We start from the raw sequence: 26,022 nt of genomic DNA, 5'->3' as shown, positions 1-26,022 counted from the left end.
TCAGAGGACAGGGAGCTGGGGGTGGGGGGTTGGATGGGTCGGGGGTTCTGAGGGGTCAGTCAAGGGGCGGGAAGTGACTATTAATAACAGAAATGCTTGAGGCCAAAGCAAGTTCGATATAACGCGGTAAGATTTTTTTGGCTCCTGAGGACCGCGTTATATCAGGGTAGAGGTGTATAAATTGTTCTGCATAAAAGAGAATTAGCACACAGATTACCCAACCAGACATTACAAAATGAAATGACATTTTAGAGATGCAGTTTTATTCCTTGGTGGGTGATTATATTAAAGATATTTCCAGTGATTGAGTATTATTCTTGCAGGGCAATCTTGTCAAAAGCCCTTATTCACCTGAGGAATGGTTTTCTTTAATATATTTCATAGCTGAATTCCAACTATATATTAATAAAATGACAGTAACCCTATTCTCCTTTGGCTGATATCTGAGTTCCATAACAAGTGAAATGTGATCTTGGAAAAGAGCATTTCAGAAGTACGCTGAATTTCTGTGCCACCTTAATAATTTAAAACAAAACATTAAATTATATCATCATTTTAAGAAATAGCACTTCTGTGGCAAATACCTCCTAATTTCATTGAAATCTAAGAACAAATTGTACATGTGTTGATCAGCAATCTGTTACTGGCACTTCATTTGATACAAAACTTCCAGGATTGCTGGTAATTTCCCATAGCAGAGTGTGAGCTCTCCAGGACAGGGATAGTACTTAGACACTAGAGGTGACATCCTGACTTCATTGAATGCAGTGGTAAAATGTCCATTGATGTAAATGTGGTTAGGAGGACCCTACATATTTGATAATTATTACAAAAAAATTATACAGCACTGAAATCCAGATCCTGCAAATCTTCCTTGTGGAGGACCATTGTTTCCTTCTATTGGAGTTCTACATCTGGAAGCTTTTCAGATTGGGGAAAAGATAATTTTTTGGTAATGACTGTTGAACCCTGGGTCACATACCAGAATTCTGCTATTACAGAGTAAAAATGATAGGGTTCGATCCATCGGAAGTACTGAGCATCTGTATCCCTGGACCACAAATAATTTGCTGTTGTTCAGTGCCTTTTGAGGAGACGACCTGTAACAGGTGCTTGGAGGGCCAGGCAGCCCAGTGGTTGGTGTGCCTGACTGCCAGCCCCATGTTTCCCTGGTCAAAGTGCCTCAGTCTTCTAGGTGATGGGGTCAGGGGATTCGGGCCCTCGCACTCCACTGAGTCCCAGCCCCGTGCCCTGCGTGAGTCGAAACTTGAACAGGGGGCCCTCCCAGTCTCAATCCACCACTCTAGACTACTTCCTATCACTGTCGCTTCAGTTGGGGGCATGTTTCCTATTGTCCCATTTGCTGGGGTGGCTGGGCCTCCAATAGTGCCCTCCACATGTGTCTTGGACAGCATCCTGCCATGGTCCCAAGCTCCTTCGGGCAGGGCAGCAGTAAATTTGGTGAGGCTGAACCTCACATTGGCTCTGGGCTTCAGTCACTGAGTTACCTCATTTGCCTTAGACTCCTAGGTCTCCTCCAGAGTCTCCTGTGGCTGGGGAGATAGTACATACTCCCTGGTGGCTGCTTTGGCTGTTATGCTAGTGACCCTTCCTCTCATGGAGAGCGACAGCTAGTGCCTGCCTCTTTGCCAGCCAGCCCTGAACTGAGCCAGGCTCTCTCCCTTTCTCCCCCCTCCCACCCAGGCATGACATTGATTGCAAGTATAACGAGGAAAGGCTCACTGGGCCCAAAGACTCCTTTTTTTACCCCTGCTGTGCTGCGGGGCAGCTTCATCCCAAGCCCCTTAAACCTTGAAGCTGTGAGTTTCAAAGGCACTTGAAAATCCCAGCCTGTACAAAACACTACCCAAAAGCAAATGAAGACAGTGGGAACCTTTCCATTGACTTTAGGGGACTTGGGCTTAAAGACACAGCCTCATTTTTCAGAGGTGATGAGTATACCTACATTTCCCATTGGCTTTGGTGCAGCAGGCACTGAGCATTTGAAAATCAAACCATCTAAACTAAATTCAGGAAATTAGTATTTTATAAGATTGTTGTCACATGACACCTAATATCATATACATAGTCCCCTTTTCTGTTGTTAGAATTCCTTTTGGGGTTAGAGTATATGGGGAATCCTAAAACATACACTTCCCTGCTTCATTAACATATAGCTGTAGTAGTCCCCCTACATAATACCACACTTTTACCTTTCCTTTGATTATGCCTCTGAAAGGGCTATTGCCTTTATACTCTCTGATAAGAAAAGACCAAGCCAAATATGCACATTTCTTTTTTAAATAGTGCTCCTGAAAATTTGTATTCATGGGCATAAAAGAAAACTTGGCAAATGACTGACCTTGCAGTAAGATTTGTGTGCCTCTGCGACCACTTGGCTTGCGTGACTATCCCTTTTTGACCATAAAGGGAATGCTTGCACATGGTTGTCTGTGAAATGTTCCCAACTCTTTATTCACAAACATAGAAATATACTCCTCAAGGGCATTCTAAAATGAGACCTCTGAAGTTATACAATATTTTATGTTGTTATAACACGGAAGACAGCATTTCTAGTTGCTCTTATTTCTTTTAGAAATTGTGGCTAAGTGGTTAAGGAACGTCAAATATCTCATAATGGAAAGCAACATGGGCAAGACTGTAATGCCTAGAAGGATGTTGTGGTATATTGCACTAACCCACCGGGCATCAGAAACATACAAAGGGTCACTCATGAGTTTCCCTGCAGGGACCATCTGAATGGCCAGAACTTGTGAGGTAACCTCACACACCGCTGTGTGAGTGGAGCCAAGTGTCCCCCTTCCCACTGTTCCAGTCTGTGCAATGGAATCTATTTGCTACCCAACTCCTGGAGCAGCACAGTGCCTCCTTATTCAGGCTGGAGTGTAAGGTTACAGCCCAAACCAAAATTAGAAAAGTGGCAATGAGTGAATTGCCCCCCTCAGTATGACAGTCTGCAAGAGGATTCTAAAAGGCTTTTTATTTTTAAATTTCATGTAGGCTTTTGACCTAGAAGCTCTGAAAGGCCCAAGATGTGCAAAGATTCTCCCTTGAGCAGCACACAATGCAAAAGGTCCAATTTTTTTCCTCTGAATGTTGTTGTCAGGGTTCCCTCCCGACTCTGAACTCTAGGGTACAGATGTGGGGACCCGCGTGAAAGACCCCCTAAGCTTATTTCTACCAACTAAGGTTAAAAACGTACAGAGCTCTGTACTGATAATTGAGGACATAGGTGTATAAATAAAAAAATAAATTTTGTCTTGCAAATTTAATCACTGATCTTCCTGCTTAATGACAGTATCGCTTAATTCATACCTATAACATTTCAGACTTTAACTATAATTTGAAACACAGCTTTATGATCCTTTTATTACGATCAGGAAGAGGGTATAAGAAGATAGATGTATTTTTGAGCTGAAAGACTAAGTTACTTAAGTTACTTGAGGCAGATAATAGTTCTAAGTACTTTAATATGAATATTTATTGTTGCACATTATAAAAATACATTTTCTCCAGCCACAGACATTTATATTTAGTTACAGCTGTTATAGTATTATTATAAGTCTACTTGTATCAATGCTGGCTATTTGCATTTTTTATTTAAATAATTCTTGAAGACGTTCTTAAAACCCACACAGCTTTAATTCTTTACTTTTGAATGCCATTTATAAACTATTGTAGAGACTTTTCCCAGTTAAATGGCCACAAATTGGTTATATCTCTGTTCATTTTCAAACACCCACTCTTGTTTTGCAGGCATTTTTTGAGAGACAGCATGCAGAAAATTTGTTTCAGTTGAAGAGTTTAAATTTCAAATATAAATCCTGGAAAATATGTTTTTATAAACCTAGAAATAATTAAATATATAGACTAAATAAGAGTCTTGTAAATGCCGGGGCTTGAGGGGACATCGGAATATATTGTGCGAAGGTCAATTTAGAGTGTGAATGTCAGTCACTACCCGTTGATGAACATCTGTTAATGATAGCAGCTACACGGTAATAAAGCATCAGCATAGAGGGTCTGCTAATCTCTTGAACCAATTATTGGATTATATGGAGTTATTTTGTGAGCAGGAACAAAATGTATTTTTATGCTACTTCTTTTTTACCCTAGGAAACTGAAGCAATCTGTCTCCTGAATTTTGTAAACCAAAGAGAAAATACTGATTTTAGAAATTGCAGGAAGCACAGCTGTGTGGATCTGATGCTGAATAAAAAAAACCCAAACAAAAAAACCCCACATTATTATTCACTGTCATTAATCCTTTTCAGTTCTTAAGACTCATAACCTTGAATAGTTTTCTAAATCACATCTATTTTTTAGCTAATGCTTAGACGTCTTCTTAGCCTATTTCATGGTTGCAGACTACAGCTGGTAAGAAAGATTCATCCACGTTTCAGATATGACAGTGAAGTCATATTGTGTGGGGATTTCAGGGGTTTTTTGTTTGTAAAAATGTAGTTCCCTCCATCTCTGGCTAGTGCCAGATCAGCCTTGCCAGAGATGCATTCATAAGAATACTTCTGGAGAGGAGTTATTTTATCTTTGAAATGTCCCATGTTGCACCTTGTGGCAGGTATTTTCCAAAACAAATGCCCTGACACTGATTTACACCAATGGCCCTTTACATCACTTTAACCAGTAAAGGGGCCTAAAATGGACATTTACACCCACTGTAAGGCCCCAAGTATATGGGGACCTTCGTGTAAAGGAGAATCAATCCCAAATTTCTTGAGGGAAGATTGTCCTGAATTCTCTTAAAACCTCTTCACCATTCCCTAGACTCACAGACTTCAAGTTACATATATGATACTTTGTACTATCCTATCATATGCAGCATAGATTTCAGGACCAATTACAAACATTTCCAGAAAAGTGCTCATTTGCTACGCGATGTTTCCTCCTGTCTTAGGACAAATTTCTACCCCATCCCCTTTCACAGGCTGAGTAGCACCTAATTCCTCATGTAGTCACCATAGATTTCAAATGGGACTGCCCGATGAACAAGGTACTACTTACAGTGAGTAATGGGGGCAGAATCAAGCACTAAATTATAAGAAACTGTTTTTATTTATGCAATGTAAAGCTCTTCCAGTCCTTCACTTCTCCTCTCTGAGTAGTTCTTTGGTACAGAGCCTGTCATTTACTATCTGCCTATACAGTGCTTATGAAAATGGAGCCCCAACCTGGTTGAAGCCTCTAGGTGCTACTGGGATATAAATGTACATAATGATGATAATGGCTGGGCTTTTCAAAGGAGTCTGAGGGCGGTAGATGTGGAAATTCCACTAAAATTCAATGGGAGCTGGATGTCTAATTCCTTAAGTCTTCTTTGAAAGTCCCAGCCAGCATTAATAAATTTTAATATGTACACTTATCCGTTTTATCATGAGCTAAGGGAGAAAAAAATTGTTAGATCCTCTTGTCTAAACAGTTGTAGCATGTCCCTGAATCGATATTATTCTATATGCATGCCTGAGCTTAACATTGGACAAAACATAGTTTTGTTTGATTTGATTCAGTGAAAATATTCAGCTCTTTTCAAGCTCGTTACAGCGGATCTGAAACAAAATGTACTTCTCAGGAAGCAGAACACAGAGTAGAGAGGTAGGAATGAGAACAATGTTTTGCTTGCCATGATAACCCTCGCCTCATCCCTCACATAAGGCAAGAATGGACTTGAACCAGACTGTGATAATAGGACAATGTGCTAACTAGAGCCAAGTCCCAAGTATATTTTTTCGTACAGCCATTTTTGGGGGTGGGGGTGGGGGGGGGCAAACAAACCTTCTTTTGGTTAATATTATCCACAAACATTTCCATATATTTTTGCTGAAATACTACAATGAAAAAAATCCTAAATTTTCTGTGGAAAGACAACCTCTGTGAAAAATTCCATTCTGTCATAAATCCAATTTTCCACTGAAAAAGTTTTCAACCAGCTGTAGAATAGTTAGGAGGCTTTAAAAGTGGATACTGAAAAGAGAAATAATCACAAAATATGCAGAAAATCAAGGGATTTTGCAAGGATTTTCCTCAAGTTTGAGGGGATGTTACCATTTATCTTCCAATGGATTGATAGCTTGGCTGTTGATTTCAAATGGAAGGATGATCAAGATCATTGTGATAGTCACTTTAAAGGAAAAACACCTCACTAGGGCTAATGGAAAGCTGCAGGAAAAGTAAAAAATCTGATGCATTTCCCTGATTTATGCAGGGATTTTTTGTACTTTTTGTTTTTGTTTTTTTGCAATGCATTATGCTGGACACTCCCTTACTCATTGACAGTTACTTATCTCAAACAAGTTGCTGTGTAGTTGCTGTCCTTTCCAAATGTCAAAGAGGTTGTCACATGGAAGACAAAAGGCTCAGCAAATCGTTGAAGTAATTACACAAAGTAAAAGGTTGAGGCTTAGCCCTCGACTCAGTCTGTCACTCCATATCTTGTAAAGGGATTTAACACAGTTATAATTTTGTGGCATGGTTTGTAAAACTATTTTACAGCTATATTTGAACCATGACAATAGGTAGTCTGGAGCCAGAATCTGTTAAAAATAATTTGGGGCCAAATTCTCGTCTCTTTTACATCCCAGGAAGATCCACTAGGCTTTGTTGACCCTCCCCTCAAGCATTTGCTACTGATGTACAGCAGTTTGTAACAGCAGTTAAGTAAAAAGTAATTCTGTGTCCACTTCTGATAACAGAGACTGGGGAACGAGAGGGGAACAATCCTAGTATCTATGGAGGCTAAGAGGATTCACATTTCCTTGCAGCTCAAGCTATGTACAAACATCCATCTTACAGGTAATGGCAGGAGGAAGAGCATAAATACAATGGGCTGAATTCTGGCAGGTTCTGCCCATTTGATCCACTTCAGAAAATCCTTCGATAAGACTCAAAGATAACAGTTGTCTGCTCCAGGGTAAAACCAGTATTTTGGGTCAAACCCTTCTGGTCTTAACTCAGACAAAAAAAAACTCTCCTTCAATTTGTGGTAGTATTGGCAGAGTAGGGACTGTCGGATTTAGCATTGCATGTGAATTTCCAGGATGGTGGCCTTCAGGAAAAAAATATTACAGAGGCCATTGATTGTCTTAGATTAACATGAAAATACTTTTCCTTCTCCCAATGAAGAATTAGAAATGAAATTTCCAGTCAAAAGGTATTTGGTGACTGTATAATCCTTACAAGTGTCAACAGATGTGATCTCTTGCACTGAAACATGTGTTCTTAATTTGGAATTGTTGCCACCAACAGTATATTCTTTTAGAGTTTGTCAATTTTTGCATCCCACACGTTATCATTCTACAGCTATATTTGTTGGCACGTATGCCCACTTGAAATTGGCATACCATCTTGTGAGTGGGCATAATGCCATCACAACAGATGGGCATGCAATGAAACTAGTACAAGCATCAACTCTGACTGTAATGGGATAGATTCCCTTCTGGGAATGAGGAAACAGTAGTCTCTGTAGATATTTGGCATCTAAAGTTAAGGCGAACTGGTATTGCTCATTCAATTCATGGGCAGATTAATCTCTGAAAATCCAAAATTAGCAACCAGAGACTTGAAAGGTGAGTTTTTGATTAACTTGGACTTGTGTGGCACAGGAGTAAATGTTACTACATCACCACCAGATTCTTACTTTTAAGTTTTATTTTCTGCAGTGGCATTTTATGATTTCATTTAAACCCATCACAAAATTAAGCATGAAATCTTCTTCCCGTGGAAGTCAGCAGAACAAAAGTGTGGAAGTCCAGCAGAACAAAAGATCATCATTAAGTGTCAAATTAAAAAAAAAAACAAAACCCACACACCTCTTCCATGAGAAGCAAACATAAACCTTATGGGATATTTCCTGTAAAATTTAACGGTAATCTTATAAAAAAGGCTCTATAGAAATTACTTTAACAGTTTAGTAGAGAACGATATTCAGGGGGAGGCTGTTTTGTTTTTTTAACAATCTTACAGAAATCTATAGCAGGGACGTAATTTTCTAAAACCTGTAGGATTTTTCTATAAGAAAAAGAACTGAAAGAAATAGGAGAACAGGTAAAGCTCTGATGTAGCAGTCCTCTTGGATCTTATTTTTGCATTTGTAAACATAGCTCCACTTTGGAAGTCTTTTTTCCAGTTACAGAATGTTATGTAAAAAAGAGGCCTGAGGCAAGATTTCTCTTCCACCAGTGTTGCACTATTCAGTGGTAGTGATGCAAAGGAATTGTAAACTTACCTTAATTTGTTGACTACATTGGGTTTAGCTCAGCTTTGTGTTGCTGCAGAGGTGCAAAGGCAGCAAGAAAGAACTGGTCATCCCCGACCCTTTAAAAATTTAATCACCCGATATTACAGATGATTCCAGTACAACATTTACTAGTGAACACTTCAGTCCATGTGTATAATAGGGTACCTAGCTTTGAGTCCAGATGAGAAATGTATGAAAAGACACAGTAAAAATAATTAATAATAAAGTCAGGTCTAAAGTATAATACTGGGATTTTTCTTTTGTATAAGCAATTAATACAATAAAAATAAAGGTTTGGAGACAGCCTCTAAATCTAGCTCTCAGGCAAACTAAATCTGCAGAAAAATATATATTGAGGATAAGCAAGTAAGGTTGGATCCCTTGAAGGAAACTCATTCCTGGTGTAACTCCACTGGAAACATTGGAGGTACACAAGGATTGAATTTGGCCTATTGTGTTTTTATCATTTTATTATACAGTCAATTAAGGAACCAGAAATATGAAAACTGTCTTTCTCTTCTGACTTCTAATAAGTGCCAGAAGAATGGTATTACATTTTTAGGCCTAGATTTTCAAACCTCAGTAACTGAGGCAACTAGACAAGTGGCCTGATTCTCAAAAGCACTGGACACCCAAAGAGTCCTATGGACTTCATTGGAAAATGCTTGGTGCTCAGCATTTTTGGAAATTAGGCTTCTTTCTAAGATGCCTAAATATGGACTTAAGAGGGAGAATTTCAAAGACATAAACAACTGTTAGGCCCTAAACTCCCATGAGTGTTTTCAAGGCACAAATAGTAGTTAGGCCCTTATCTTCCATGGGAGTTTGATGTCTGCCACTAACGCTTTTGGAACTCTCTTTCTTAGGAGCCTAACTTTACACAGTAACTTTTAACACCATTGGCCTTGCAACATAGTTCAGGCAAAATAAGAGATATGGAAGATGTAACTGATTGTTTTAATATATTGTTTATACAGGAGAGGAGTCACTCACAATTTTTGTGGACAAGCGGAAGCTGAGTAAGCGATCAGAAGGAAATGATCCCAGCACCAACAGTTCTTCTGTGACTCTGGAGACTCTGCACCAACTGGCAGCCTCTTACTTCATTGACAGGGACAGTACTCTCCGTAGACTTCACCATATTCAAATTGCCTCCACTGCCATCAAGGTATGAGAAGTCGCTCTGGAGTCTAGCCGCAAACATTTTCACAGATTAAGTAGATCCTCCCCTTACCAGACATGCCTGGGATTTCACTGATAAAACAGACTTGTTAGGAAATGAATAAATGTGTAAAAATACTCTGACACACAATTTGCAATTTCCCAGTGATTATTTATCATCATTATCCATACATTTGATCGTAGACACCTGTTTTTGAAAAATATATCCCTTTCATGTTCCAGAACAAAGCAGTTGCCAAGCCTGCTTACTAAACTGCCTTAGGATTTCCCCAGTGATTCAGCATAGAATATCAGGGTTGGAAGGGACCTCAGGAGGTCATTTAGTCCAACCCCCTGCTCAAAGCAGGAGCTATCCCCAATTTTTGCCCCAGATCCCTAAATGGCCCCCTCAAGGATTGAACTCACAACCCTGAGTTTAGCAGGCCAATGCTCCCTCCCTGTAGTGTAGGTATCTGTGTATGTATTGTATGAAGCAATATCTATGCATTTGTACATCTGTCCAGCTGTGCTTTTAAAACAAGCGTAGAAATAATACACATCTTTAATGGCAATGGTTAGCGTAAGTTTACTTAGCAGAAATAGCTTCTCTCAGGATAGGATTTCATATCAGACAGAGAAGCAAATTGAATTGTACTTTTAATAGAAGGTGCCTTCATTATAAAGCTTTTACTCCAGAATCTATTGAAGTCAACAGGAATCTTTTCCTTCACTTGATGGGGCTTTGAATTAGGCCCTTAGTTACCAATTTCTGGTTTTCAACTATATTAGTTGATTATTTACAGTATCATAGTACATAGTGTCTTATTACTTTTGTCCTTCAAACAGTATTATGTAATATGCAGATCTGAAGTAAATTGAAAAATACACTTCTCTTTGAGGTTTAGAAAGGAGGCCTTTCCTTTATATTAAAAGGACACACAAAACAAATCAGCAGAAATTTAAATATTGGCAAATGGAGATAATGACTTGGGTAATGAGTACTAACTATATACCAAAGGTTTTAGCAAACAGCACAAAATCACCTTGTTACCCCCGGATCCCATCACCATTCATGAGATGCATACAAATGGAAACTATAGTCCATCAACACATCTGCAAATTACAAAGAAGGTATTCAAGATCACACATGTCTGATTTAGGTAATCAACTGCAGCAGGTCTCTAGAAAATGGTAAACGTCATATGTGACAATACCAACGTATGAAATTATGTATTCTATACTATCACTCTGATTGAGGGGTCTGTTAGTATTTGCATAACACATTTCCATTTTCAAAGCATTTTATTCACTAGAAAAACGTAATGCTAACTGAAATTTGGAATGAAAGAGCACTGACAGGAAGGAAATATGTTTTGGTGTCCCCCCACCCCCTCCACAAATTTTCAAAATACTGCATTTGGTTCTTTTAAAGTAGATGGGTATCAGATTGTGTGTGACAACAGTCAACTCTCTTTGTGATCTTATATTTCAGCCATTTTATTTATACAAATTGCATTGATGTTGCAGTTAGAATAGGGTCCAAATTCTACAAAACCCACCTCACAGGCAGATCCCTGCACCTGTGGCAGATCATACAGGATCAGGGCCTAAAATAGCATGGGTGAAATTCTACAGAACTCACAGTCCAGGAGGGGCTGTGGGTTTGATGGCTTTAAGACATGTTTGTGCACTCCCAATCCTGAGGTGCTCCAGATGTTGGATAATTTAGACTTTTCTAAGTTACAACATCTTCCCTGGTCTGTCTATGGGCCACAGTGTTGCTCAGAATCTCCACTCCCTATGTCAGTGATAGGGGGTCCTCTGAAAGCAGCCTTATAACAGTCTTACACAGGGCCTGTGCCAGGGAAATCCTTCTCTGCTAGAGACAGAACATTTAGAGCTAGCTCCTTGATGACATTCTCTGGCACCTTATCAAATAAATGTGCCAGAATTGGTGAAAAATTCACCCCATAATTTTTTAAAGGATCTAAAATCCTTGTTTTATGTGATATTTTGGAAATGGATCAAATAATTAAAATAAACAAACAAAACAAACAAATGGATTACTGACAAGTTGGAAATTCAAGAATTAGAGAGTTACAATTCACATTAAATTTAATGGAAATTGAGCATCCAAATCTCTGAGATGGCTTTGAAAATCTCAGCCATAGTTTCCCAATTTTCAGCTTCATGATTTGTTTGTTAAATGTACATCGGATTTTAAAATGAGTATTATATGTGATATTTTCCCCATTTCTTTAAACCAATGTATAGAAATGATAAAAATAAATTCAGGGAAAATGTACATTAAAATAATGTTAGGGCACTAGTGGAAATTAAAAATAAAATCAGAACTCTGGATACAAGTTAAACACTGTAATTCATGCAATTTTACTGCAGTCCATGGCAAGAAAAGTCATCTACTGTTCCAAAACTTCAACAGTGTTAAAGAATTGCAGAAGACTTAAGTATTTCCAGCTACAGTCATTTTTTTTTAAAAAAAAGCCAAGCTTCTAGAAATCAAAAAGGTTAACTTAAAAACCAAGAGATTTTTTAAAAAAATAATACATTGTCCATGTTTGTTTTTGCCTTCTGGTTATTGAGCATTTAGGGATCATATTTTCAAGCTTTTCTCTGCAATCATCTGGGCTTCATAGTCGGAGCTTCAGCAATAACTAATCTCATTTTTGCTCAATAAAAACCATTTTGTCTCAATAAATTTGGAATGTTTAGTTTTGATTTTGACCCCCTCTCCTTTTTAAAAAAATATAAAGTAAAGTCAATTTTGAAAGGAAGTTATTTGAAATGAAAAAGAAAATCATAACTTTTTGTTCCAGGACATTTTTGAAACTTTTTGCCAATCTTTTCCTAAACAAATTGTCATCAAAATTGATAGAATTTTGCAAAAAAAAAAAAAAAAAAAATCAATTCAGTCAAAATTCAGTTGATCAAAGGGATAGAATGCGAGCCATAGGAGCAAAGGCTGACGGAACTGGGTATGTTTAGTTTGGAAAAGAAGAGATTAAGGGGAGGACATGATAGTCTTCAAATACTTGAAAGGCTGCCATAAAAAGAGATGGAGACGTCCTGCCGTGTGTGGCAAGAATGAACAAGAGGCAATGGGTTCAAATTACAGTATATCAGATTCAGATTAAATGTCAGGAAAAACTTCCTAACTGTAACAACAGTTGGTTAATGGAACAGACTGCCTTGAGAGGTTGTGGAAGTGCCTTCATTGGAGGTTTTTAAAAGGAGGCTGTATAGCCATCTGTCTCGGATGGTTTAGACACAACTTCTGCATCTTGGCAGGGGGTTAGACTAGATGAGCTTTGTGCTCCCTTGACAAAAACTTTCCAACCATCTCTAATGGCAAGCTTGTTTTGAATAGCTCTCCTACCAAACTGGCTGAATGTTAGAAAACTGCAATTTAGCATAGTAATAAACCTTACCGAGGAAAAGGATCCTTGGATGTTCGGGTGAAAGTTGTGTGTGAGTTATGAGCCTCTGAAAATTCCCTGTGCATACAAAGTAGAATTGACATACATCTTCATTTTCTTACAAAAAGTGAAGTTAATAAAGACCATGTAGCTAATACAAGTGCATATAGGTGCAATACTGCCACCAAAATCAACTTTTTGCCATCACTTCGACTGCACCATCCACAGAGTCATTTCACTGGTTTCTTAATGCACCATCCATCAAGATCAAATATTTTGTTCTTCCACTTAGGCTCAACATCATAAAGGCCAGGTCTACATATCTGACTGTCACTGATTCTCCTTATGCTAAGAATGCCCTTTCAAAATCTGTTTATTAAGCCTCCATCCTCACCTTATTTAGATTACTCTATTTCTCATTCCTGCTTAATCACCTACAAAATCTAGTGTTTGTACTTTGAAAAATCATGCACTACAAACCATTTGAACTGCCAGGCATTGTTCACTCCTAAACACATTAGTAAATGCTACAGAATATTTGATGACCACTATAACAACAACAGCAATAATAATGGGCTGAGAGAATGGCTCCTATAAATCTTTGCCTCCGTCTTGTTTAAGGGGTTAGGAGTAAGAAAAAGCTGTTACTGACTTTGTAAGGTGTGCAGGAATTAGCCCAGCTCTGATCCACTTTAGGAGTCCCATAGAGAGCATCTCATCCTTACTTATCTCCTAATCTGTGCAAGAGTGGGTGTCCCTCCTGCAGATTTCCTAAACAGCTTCCAATTCACAGATGGGGCATTGCTCTCTAAGCTTCCAAAGGTGGCCGGGGCGGGGAAATCAGCTTATTTATAGGAAACAGAAAATATTAATGAAGTACATTTCATCCTTCAGATAACAACATGAAGGTGATATCCATTGCACTCAGAACAATTAACACTTGATCAGTTTGTATATCAATTTTCACATTCCCAACAAGAAAATTATAGCGATAAATTACATTTTCTGTCCATCCCTGATGTCTAATTTATGGGACTGGAGGAGGAAGATTGAATTTCTGATGCATTAGGCTGCTAATTTATCAGCTATTCTATCCCACACCTAACATATGTCATCAAAGGTGGGGGGAAGGCCTCTTTTAAATCTTTATTTTTAATCAGCTGGGGTAAAATAATGTTATCTCAAGCAGAACAGTTGTTTTCTCAAGTATGCAAATGTACAGTGCAAGGAAGGGACTGGTGCCAGTACATCTGATGAATGTAATCAAGTTTGTTAATTGTGATATAATTAATCTTGAATACAATATGTGCAGAATTGATGGAGGCCTTGCTATTAAAACTCAACATTATATTGTCAATCTGACACTCTCCAAGTAAAGATATCAAGCCATAGCATCCTTGATACTATTTTCCAACTGGAAGCCAAGTGTTTAAGGGTGTTACATGAAGCTTGTATCAATATTTACCTTATTTAAAATATTCCAATACATACATTATTTCAATAGTATTTTAATGCATGCATTTTAGTGTAAGTGGTTAGATTAATGTTCTAAATCAACAGTTTGCAGCCTCAAGGGCTTCAGTGGCAACTTGCCAGAAGCCTGAGAGCTGTATCTAATTTGCATGTACATTTACATAAATGTAATTCCTGTCATGTTTGAAGTATTACAGATCCAATATTACTGTACTTGTATGCCCATTTTAAAAGCTTTTTGCTATGGACATTCCACTAGCTTCTGGGTCAGCTTCTTACTGAACGCTGGGAGGGCTATTGACTCTCCTTCCCTCTCTACTGGCTACTGTGAGGGCAGGGCTGTCTCCTCTCCTAACTGCTTAGTGGAACAGGGGTTGTCTTGCTCTCTCACTATGAAACTGGGGGACCAACTCCACAGAAACAAAATATAGTTATAGTCAGTAAATACTTTTCCCCCAAGGGATAGATTTTATGAGCCAGACCTCCAGCTAATGTAAATTTTTCTATTGACTTCAATGGAGCTACACTAAGAAGATCTCACCATATAACTGGAAATCAAAGAAAGCTACTGTAAGCAAAAAAGAGTAACAGAAGTCCCCATGTCTGGTATTCAGTCCAGTCCTATGACACTTGGCTTTGGAGCCCTCTCTGCCTCTTACTTTATAGGTCCTCTTCTAAGCATCTGTGTGGCTATGTCCACACTGGAGTTGGAAGTGTAACTTCCAGACAAAACTGAGGTAGCGTGCTAAAAACAGCAGTGTAGTCATGGCGGCATGATCAGTGGGAGGGACTAGCTGCCCAAAAACAGACATTTTCCAGCCCCAGTGTAGACATATCCTGTAGGAGGAAGGTGGTATTGTTCGTCAAGGACCACGTAGTGACTCTGCAGTTTCTTACAGCCTACTTTTCCCCCTAATTGCTGGATGGCCCACCAAGGCAAAAATCACTCCCCCTACCTCCAACACCATTGGCTGTTGGCAGCATGACCTGATCTACTACACTGAGGTGGTACATCATACTCCTAGTATCTAATTAGGAAACTATTTCAGTTGCATGGAAGGGGGGAGGGGGCGGGAAGAGAGTGGTGCTTAACATATTCAGGCTTTATCTACCACCTTAACGGGATTGCAAGAAACAGCTCAAAGGCTGTTGTTCAAATAAGCCTCAGCGTTCACTTCACCAGAAGCCATAATTGTACTTCTCACAAAGCTGTGAGTGAATTCAGACCAGTGATGTCCCAGTGTTCAGTATTGCAGATGGACTGCACTTTAGTTCCATGTGAGAAGAACATAAAAGTGTTAGGCTGGACCACACAAATCCATGCAGATTTGCTAGTCAGATATTGAGGTCCAAGAACCACTGTGTTGAAGACATAAGAACCATATTCATAACATTGAATATGAAATATCATTGATGCTCTTTGTGTGTCCTTTTGTAGAACTATGTTCTACAAGAGGACAAACACCGTTATATCAGGCTGTTAAAATGTTGCATCATTGCTTGTTTAATAAGAGGAAGACATTTTGGTAAGTAATACCTAGAAGCAGATCACATCTTGGCTCAGGAGAGAGGGTGTCAGAGAGCTGATTTCAGTTGGATGCAGGGATACAGTTTTCCCCTGGTTTAGGGTCTCTGGTGAACCCTACTTTAGTGAGGGATTGGCATAATCCAGTAGTGGGCAGGGCAAAGGGGGGAGAATTGGTAGTAGAACAGACTCATTAGCAGGAAGCTCCCTTGAATCAGTGGAATTTTCAGTTGGATATTACAGCCTCTTTATGCCATCTGAGTGGAACAAAAGAGTTATAACCAACCTTGAGAACCTGGCCCTTAAATTTCAATACCAATTGCATTGTACAATTTGTTCTCAGAGCTCTAAAACAGTAATTTTGCTGCTATTAGAAATTTAAGCACATTGGTGATATCTGGATATTTTAGAACATATCTAGAAAAGTGATGCCCTTATAGTGGCAAATATCTTTAGGGTCCATTGAAATGTAAATATGGGCCATTTGTGGGGTTAAAGAGAACACTTATTAGGATTGGGTAAAATAAAAAATTATCCAAACTTTTGGCCAAAACATAAATTGAACCCAAACCAAACTTTTTTTTTTAAGTTTGTTTAACTTATTTTCCTCTATTTATTATTCCTTATTTTGGTATACTGGTGTTTCTGTGATAGGACCAGAAGGAGAACTGTTGAAATACAGTGAAAAAGATGGCTTTCGTAAGATTTCCAGGCAAACCTGGCAGCCTCGCAAACGTGGAGGATATGCATAATTTGGTATAAACATCTGAACTTTTGGGAGCTCATGGGTTTCAGCTCTCTGGACTTTTTGATAATCAACATTTCTTGCACTCACTGGCACTTTCATATGTCATGGTTTATTTGCAAACTGATTTATTTGGAATTCATAGCTCAGATTTAAACATTTGTAATAAGCCAAAACTTGGCATACACTATAAAGGTGGAGTCTAAGAGGCGCTTTAAGATTTAATGCCACACATGAAAACACTGAATTGGCAAGGAAATGATCATATCAGGTATGTCTGACACCAGTAAACAACACATATACCCTGTTAAACGTAGCAGGGGAATGGGAGTCAGGAGTTCTTGATTCTAGTCATAGCTTTTCATATGACTCTCTATGTGAGTATGGGCAAACGACTTAAGATTTAGACCAACATTTTCAAACTTAGGTGCCATTGAAGTCAGTGGCAGGTATGGATTGCTCAGCACCTCTGAAAATTAGGCCACTCTTATTTGATGCCAAGGGCTGCAATTTTCAAAGGAACCTGAGACAGTTAAGATGGGAGTTTCAAAGGCTCCTAAGAGAAAAGCCAGTAAGACTTCTGCTCCTAAATCATGCAGGTAATTTAGAAAATTCACCCTTATGCACCCAACTCCAACTGAATTTCAATGATATTCAGGTACCTAAATCCAATAGGCTCCTTTGAAAAATCTCAGGCAATATTTCCAAAATAGAAGCCTAAATTTATTCTCTTAAATCCATATTTAGGCACCTAAATAAGTGGTAATTGTTTTCAAAAGTAATAAGTGCTCAATAATTTTCATTGACCTCAGTGAGAGCAATTGAATATCTAACATTTTTGAAAAGATGCTTAAATATGGATTTAGGATTTTAACATTGGACTCCTATTTTTGAACATCTTGACCAAAGTGACTAGGGCTGGAATTTGCAAAGGGGCCTATGAAAGTTGTGCCCAAATCACATTAAAATGTAACTTACTTCCTTAGGCTCCTTTGGTAATCCTAGCCTAAATACAGATTTGAGGGGCTAACTTTAGACATGTGAGGTTGAAAATGTTGACACGAACATTTTTGTCCCCCAGTTTTCTCATTTGTAAGATAGGGGTGTGTGAGGTTCTGTTCACTAAGGTTTGCAAATCACCTTGGATAAGTTTCAGAGTAACAGCCGTGTTAGTCTGTATTCGCAAAAAGAAAAGGAGTACTTGTGGCACCTTAGAGACTAACCAATTTATTTGAGCATAAGCTTTCGTGAGCTACAGCTCACTTCATCGGATGCATACTGTATGCATCCGATGAAGTGAGCTGTAGCTCATGAAAGCTTATGCTCAAATAAATTGGTTAGTCTCTAAGGTGCCACAAGTACTCCTTCACCTTGGATAAAAGTCCCTAAATAAATACCAAGTATTGTCTTTGGTGTATTTTGGAGCACTTTTTAACTGGACACCTCTCCGGGGGAGGGAACTCCAGCTATTAGAAAGAGACAGTTATTAGTAATGGGCGATTCCATCATTAGAAACATAGATAGCTGGGTTTGCAATGACTGGGAGAACCACATGGTGACTTGCCTGCCTGGTGCGAAGGTTGCGGATCTCTCGACACATCTAGATAGATGTATGTGTAGTGCTGGGGAGGAGCCAGTGGTTGTGGTACATGTAGGTACCAGTGACATTGGGAAGGATAGGAGAGAGGTCCTGGAGGCCACATTTAGGCTGCTAGGTAAGAGATTGAAGTCCAAGACCTCCATGATAGCATTCTCTGAGATGCTCCCAGTTCCACATGCAGGGCCAGTTAGGCAGAATTGCAGAGTCTCCATGTATGGATGAGATGATGGTGTAGAGAGAAGGGATTAGATTTATTACTCGGGAAATTTTTGGGATGGGTGAGCCTATACAGGAAGGATGGGCTCCACCTAAACCAAAATGGAACCAGATTGCTGGCATTTAACGTTTGTTTACCTGCCGCATCCCTTGGCCTGTGCCGCTTCCCGCAGCCCCCATTGGCCTGCAGCAGCAAACTGCGACCAATGGGAGCCGCGATAAGCCGAACCTGCGGACGTGGCAGGTAAACAAACCGGCCCGGCCTGCCAGGGGCTTTCCCTGAACAAGCGGCGTCCTAAATTCAAGAAACACTGGTTTAGGGGGAAACTCTGGAAGTACGGCTCCTGGAGGAGCTGTGATGTTTGAAAGCTGTCAATGACCAGTGGGCCAGTCAATAGAGAAGAGGTAAGAAGCTTCTACATGGACCTTCTCCAATCCCTGATAAAAAGCCTCAAATCTTGAGAGTAAGCCTCTGCCCTGCACCCAACCCAGTGGAACAATTTTGAGGAAACTCTGCAAAGTGAAAAGTACTAAGTTTCCTCTCTCCTAGATGGTTTATGCTTCAGCTTTAAAACTCCCCATCCTCTGTCTGCTTTCCTCATTATTACACATTCACTTTTTGGGGGGTTTCCCCCTTATTCACACTCATTTTTCCTCCTCTTCCAGAGGAAGAAAGTGGAGGAAAAAAGCAAATGGGTGAGAGTCACAGAGTTTAAGGTCAGTGGGGACCATTAGTTCATCTCATCTGACCTTCTGAAGGCCATAGATTTCACCCAGTTTCCTCTGCTCTGGATAACTGTTGCTCTGCTAAGGATTTACATCAGCGTAGCCAGGGGTAGGATTGGGCCCCGAGTACAAGGATAACGTCATCCCAGCTGCCATCAAAATTGGAGTTCCAGGTTGAATGGAAGAGACCTAATCCTATGTCCACAGAAGTCAGTTAAAAGTTCCCTTTAACTAGTGGTTCATGATAACTGAATTAGCAACGCTACACATCTGTATAAGGCCAAGAACCTAAATAATAATAATAAAATCCATTGGAAGCAGCAGTAAGGGAATTTTAGCTAAGATGATAATTAAAATTATTGGCAATTGGAATAAGGTATCTTGCCCTTGGAGAGGAAAAACTTTTTGAAAAACAATTTTTTTTGTTTCCATTATGTTGATAAGCTGGAAAAATTTGTGAAAATTTCTGAATGCAACTAACATTTTAATTTCAGTCATTTCTTCCTCCCTCCCCACACCCCCCCCCCCAAAAAAATACAAATTTTTTCAAGGAGGATTATATATCACACAGCATGACACCCTTCATGTTGTCTTGTTGGAACCTGGAGTGCACAACTGATTCTGGGCTTCAAATATTTTTTAATTATTTTTTTTAATAAGAAAGAATATATAGCAAGAAGATTTCCACTGCACTGAAACACCCACCAAAAGAAAAAAAATAGTCAAAAGACATGTAATAAACCCAAAATAGCTAAGTCACCAAGTATATCCCTGCATATTGTTACTGAATGTTTTATCATTGGAAACGCATTTAATTCCAAAACAGTCACAGCAAAATAATGGGCCAGATAACCAGTTCCTTATCCACCTTTCACTTCTCAGATTAATCCACATCTTCTCCAATTTAACTAATAATTTCCCATGTGTAGAGAGGTTAGCTGGGGCTCATCTCTCTCTGGGGCGGCAGGGTCCCCCACCACCCCACTAAGTTCAGGAGGAGGTCTAGCAGGGAATTAGTCTGGCAGCAGGAGTCTTCCTCCACGGACTTTGTGAGATCTGAAATAAACAGTTAGTCTTAAGCCCAGGCCCTTGGTCAGGACGGGGCAAGGGTGAGTTAGTTTCTCAGGCCCTCATGTAGGGACTGAGCAATAGCAGTACATAAACAGTGAGCCCAGGCCCTAGGTCTGAAGGGCCTGGGAGCGGGGGAGACTGCCACCCACAAGTTGGGTGGCAGGGGGTGCACAGGCCCTCCAACTCCCCTGTGTCCCAGCCTGGGGCCCTAGCAGCAGCAGAAGACCCGCTGCTGCATCAGTGGGGATCCTGGCTGCAACACACTGACATGGGTTCTGGCAGTGTCGCAGCCAGACTAGGGTCAGCTGCCCCCGGGCTACTTCCAGACTCCCCCTCTGGAGGTACCTGGGTCAGGGTTGTGTCCTCAGGGGGTCCAGCACTATGAGTTCCTCCGGATCGCTGGTGCCAGGCAGGCTTGGCAACTCCTCTGGGTAGCTGGCCTAGGGCAGGCTCAGCAACTTCTCTGGGTAGCTGGCCTAGGGCAGGCCCAACCAGCCCTTGGGTCCGCCACAGGTCACTGGGGTTTCCCAACCAGGAGGTAGGCTGGAGGCATCTGGTCTCCGTGGTGGCTACCCTCCCAGTGAGCTCTGGGGTCGGGCCTTTATACTTCTTGTGCCATGCTTGACCCTCTGGGGGGCGGGCTCAGAGTTCCCTGGCTCCGCCCACTCTGGTATCTGGAGGGGCTCTTCTCTCTCTGGGGACCCACACTGCCTCACTACACCATGTGAAACTGGGAATCCCTTACTGAAATGCAGATAGATTAGACCTACTCAATTTCCTTTGTCTAAAAAAATCAGTTACTCTTTCAAAGAAGGAAATCAGGTTGGTCTGGCATGATCTATCTTTTGTAAAACCATGGTGTATGTTATCCCAGTTACTGTTTACCTCTATGTCCTTAACTACTTTCTCTTTCAAAAATTGTTCCAAGACCTTGCATACAATTGAGGTTAAAGTAACAGGCCTGTAGTTTCCCAGATCACTCCCCTCACCCCTTCTTAAAAATCTGAACTATATTAGCAATTTTCCAATCATACGGTGTGACCTCTGAATTTACAGATTCATTAAAAATCCTTGCTATTATATTTGCAATTTCATGTGCCAGTTCCTTTAATATTCTTGGATGAAGATTATCTGGAGCCCCTGATTTGGTCCCATTAAGCTGTTTGAGTTTGACTTCCACCTCGGATGTGGTAAATTGTGCTTCCATATCCTTATTTCCATTAGCCACTACACCTAAGCTCTTCATTACCCTTATTAAAAACTGAGGCAAAATATATATTTTAGGTGTTGGGCCATGCCTGGATAATCTTTAATCTCCTCAGTGATAAGCAGTTCAACTTTTTCTTTCCTTGTTTTCTTATTTATTTATATGGCTATAGAACCTTTTACTATGGGCTTTAATTTCCCTTACAAGGTCCAACTCTGCTTGGCTTTTGGAAGTTCCCTACACTTTGTGACATCCAAGAGGCAGCTTTCCTCATTGCTTCATCCCATTTACCATTCTTTTTAAACGTTTTGCTTTCTCTTAATCACCTGTTTGAGATGCTTGCTCATCCAGCTTCATCAGCAACCCCTACCTACATTTTTCCCCTTGCATGAGATGCAGGCTTCAGATAGTTTCTGCAACTTTGACTTAAAGAAATTCCAAGCCTCCTCCACATTCAGATCCTTGGGTTCTTCAGTCCAGTCTACTTCCCTAACTAATTTTGTTAATTTTTTAGTTTGCTCTTTTGAAATAAACAAAATAGATCTGCAACTTGGGTCTTTCCATCTTTCCATTTAGCTTAAGCTGAATTAGCTCATGGTCTCTTGTCCTCTACAACCTCTACACTTCTCCTCTGAGATCCTCACTACCCACCAATACCAAATCTAAAGTGGCATCACCTCTTGTAGGTTCAGCAACTGTTTGAGAAGACATCTGGGCCATAATATTATTAGTAGTACTTGTCCTCCAATATATATCTGGGAAGTTAAAGTATCCCATATTCACACAATTCCCAGTAGTTTTCATTTCATTAAAGACATTAAAGAGGTCTCTATCCCTATCCAGATCAGATCCTGAGGGTCAGTAGCATAGTCCAAGCACTGTCCCATGGATGCCTCTGGTAGCTTTCTTTCCCAAATGATTTTGACCCAAACAGACTCTGTTTCATCCATTCTATCACTTCTAATTTCTTTACAGTCTACCTCATCATTATTATAAAATGTTATTCCACCACCTTTACCTTTTTCTGTCTTTCCTGAACAGCACATAGCCTTCAGTGCCTGTACTCCAGTCATGACTACTATTCCACCATATTTCTGTTATCCCTCTAATATCTGGTTTCACTTCCTGCACCAGTAGTTCTAGTTCCTCCATTTTGTTACCCTGGCTCCTTGCACTGGTGCACAGACATCTTAGTTACTTCTGCTTGGCTTCATCCAGATTTCTCAGCTGATTAGATACGGACTGTATTGCCTACCTGATTGTTAGCTTCATTGGTATTGTTACTATCTTTCCTCTTAATGTCCATTCTCCTACCCACTGCTATTCCTTTCTTCATTGCTGTATTCTTTCTATCTTGATTTTCCTCCTGCTCAATGTTAGGCTCAGGCATAGAGATTACTTGAACATCTCCCATCTGTCTCCCCCAGTTCCTAGTTTAAAGCTCTTTTAATCAGTTGTGCCAATTTCCCTCCCTACTCAGGTGGAGTCCATCCCATAAGAACAGTCTTCTGCCCATGAATGCCTTTGAACATCCCAAAGGTCTCCTTATAGTACCATTGCCTGAGCTATCTGTTAACCATCACAGTCTTATCTCACCTTCATTCTCCTCCTCTAGGGACAGGTAGAATCCACTGAAGATCACCTGAGCCTCCATTTCTTTAAGTGTCTTTCACAGCCTGGCATAGTCTCCTTTGTTACGTTCCAGCAAGGACCTAGTAGTATCATTTGTTCCCCTGTGAAAGAGAATCAGTGGATTCTTTCCTGCTTCCATTGGGATCCTCTTCAGCCTCAGGTCCACATCCCATAACTTAGCTCCTGGCAGACACCACTCCATTCTGTCCTCTGGATCAGCTATGGTGACAGGAGTTTCCTAATCATATAAACCTGCCTTTTCCTGGTGTTGGTGTGATTCTCCAGCCTTCCTCCTGTTCTTTCTGGCTGCAAGTCCTCTTGTTTTTTGGTCTCTCTTGCAATCTTCTGCAAGTCATCCTCTATCCTCCTAGGGCTCCAATACTGTCTGTCTCCATTTAGTCTTCCCCTCTTCCTGTAGCACTAGCCACTCTTCTCTTCTTCCTTGCCTTCCCACCTTCTGTTACTATCAGCTGAGCCCCTTCTTCATTTTTCCAACTCAGCAAACCTGTACCTGAACTCTATTTCTCCTTCACTAGTTGGTCTTTTCCTCCCTCTGGTTCTTGTAGTCACATGTTTCACAAATCTCTTTCATGTGTCTCAAGAGTGAACGGTACCTTCACACATGGAAGAAAATAGCTACACCAAGGGTCCCTAACGTGGTGCCCGCGGGCACAATGGCACCCGCTGGTGCAGTTGTGTGCGCCCGCAGGACACCATGCCGCTGAAATGCTGCCGAGAAGTGTTGCTGTTTCTCGGTGGCATTTCGGTGGCAGCACTTCTTGCTGATGCCGCTTCTCAGCGGCATTTCAGCGGCAGGGTGTCTGGCGCCCGCCACAGTCTTCTGGGAATAGGAATATGCTATTCCCACAGAAAGGTTGGTGACCACTGAGCTACACCATCTTCATGGGCCTGGATGTTATAATGATAACTAAGCTTATAATCATCCTATTTTAATGGCACAAAAGAATGAAGCCACTAAATCCCTGAGTGACCATGATAGTTCACTCTGATTGCCGTTCCCACCTGGAGAGCCACATGTAGTATTTTGGTAAGATTTATACTTTCTGCAGCATGCGACACATTAACAATGACAATTTGTATGTAGAATGGTAGAAGTTAGAGATGGAAAAGGCCAACTGACTCATCTATTATATCCTTATGTATTATATTTTATATGGTATTTATTGTTCAGTATATTTTCTAGTCTAGTTTTAAATATCTCCCATTTTTCCCTTGGGAATATATTCCACAGACACAGATCCTTGGATTATGATTTCCCCCTGGTATTGTGAAATATTCTTACCTCAATTACACAAGGAGCAAACCCCGATGAAATTAATGAAGTTTCTCCAGATTTGACACTTATGGAACTGAAATCAGTCTTCTCCATTCAAACTAAATTGCCATTTTCTTAATTTCAGTCCTTTGTTCTTAGTTACATTCCTTTGGACTACCCTAAATAATATTTCTCATTTGTTGGCACTAACACCCTTCATATTCTTGTCGGTAATTACCATTTCTTTTCTTTATTTGCCACCTGAATAAATAAAGGCAAAGCTGCAGTGGCTTAGTTATGTTAGTCTATCATACTCCAGTACTGTAATAATAATGGTAACACCAATAGAGAACATTGGTACACAACTGCCTAGTTAGTATGCAGATATGTAATGGCACATATTGTATCTTTTCAAGGAGCACCTAGAGTACTGCAAGAAGCATTCCTTGTTTTCCCTCTTGTTTTTTCATGGAGCTCTTAATATGTAACAATAAGTGATGACTCAAATGCTGGAGAAAATGATTTGAAGAGTCCATTCAATTTGTTTTTCCTCCTTCATATTTTGGCCTATTTAAGTGGAATTTATTCTGAATCCAATTCTCCAACTGAAATATAACATTCAGAGCTACATTGATCCCTGTATACTGAGTGTAAGAAATAAGTACAGTTCATTAATTCAAAAATAGTCATTTACATCCTCAGTCACTATATAACTGTAAACCCTGTGGATCTTCAAAAGAAAGTAAATGCCCTTGTAATAATTGTTGAGGCTTTAAAGCTTTTCAAACATGCAAAATCCTATGTTGCTTTACTTGCTAAATTTAATCTTGGAATTTGCAGTTAGGAAAACTTTTCTAAAAGTTACCTGAAAAGGAAAATATATTGGGTTTGTGACTTTTTTTAACATGTTCATGATTATAAAAGAGGCTTATATATTTTGCTTTAGCTGTATCAGGAAATAATGTGTTGTCTTCACTGTTTTTGCTGGAGAACTTTGCAAAGGAATATAGAACTGGTGCGGGAGCTTTCCCATCCTGCACATTTAAGGAGTTGGGGCTTGAATCTTTTACTATGAAAACTTTTTTTCTCAAGAGCTTGTCAATCATTTGAGTTAATTAAATATTAACAAAAAGCAACAAAAATGTAAAGAGTCTAAAATAATCCTTCTTTCAATTTCACTCATGACTTTTGATGTTATAATCCAACTGTTCTTCAATTGGCTATGATGTCTTCCAGGAAATACAGTTTAGACAAGATTTGATTTTCTAATATAATAAAAATAAGCAGCAAGGAAAAAATACATAAGGAAAAGGCACTTTTCCCTATTTATAGATCACTTAATAAAGTGGATCTATACACTGGGAAACAACAAAATGTATTTAGTTAGGAGTCAGGACAAATACTAAGGAAATATGATCCTAATTCAGCAAAGCACCTAAGCATGTGCTTAACATTAAGCACGTTCCCATGGCCACCTTCATAATATGAAATATCTCCCTAATGCTCTTCACAGACACTCTTCAGGGTCATAGTTCCACAAGTGAAGTGGGCAGGACTCTGCTGAATTCTTCCCTATCAAACCCATAGGTCAAAGTAACAGCAAAACAGCACAGCTTACTGCCAGCATTGTTTACAGTATTTTACACTACTTCCTTGTCTGTGCTATAGACCTGTTGCCCAA

At 39.9% G+C, this 26,022-nt stretch overlaps 1 protein-coding gene across 4 annotated transcripts in view; it reads left to right on the top strand.

The window, feature by feature from the left end:
- BRINP3 (BMP/retinoic acid inducible neural specific 3) overlaps positions 1 to 26,022 on the top strand; it is a 293,883-nt gene that overhangs the window by 165,924 nt on the left and 101,937 nt on the right. For all 4 annotated transcript variants that reach the window (XM_037907555.2, XM_007062979.3, XM_037907556.2 and 1 more), the window contains one exon: positions 9,250 to 9,440. In XM_037907555.2, coding sequence (XP_037763483.1) covers positions 9,250 to 9,440 — 191 coding nt within the window. The remainder of the gene's footprint in view (positions 1 to 9,249; positions 9,441 to 26,022) is intronic.

Source organism: Chelonia mydas, chromosome 8, assembly GCF_015237465.2.
Source record: "Chelonia mydas isolate rCheMyd1 chromosome 8, rCheMyd1.pri.v2, whole genome shotgun sequence".
Classification (NCBI taxonomy): Eukaryota; Metazoa; Chordata; order Testudines; family Cheloniidae; genus Chelonia; species Chelonia mydas.
The sequence above is the reverse complement of the archived record's forward strand: the minus strand, read 5'-3'. Positions and strand labels throughout refer to the sequence as shown.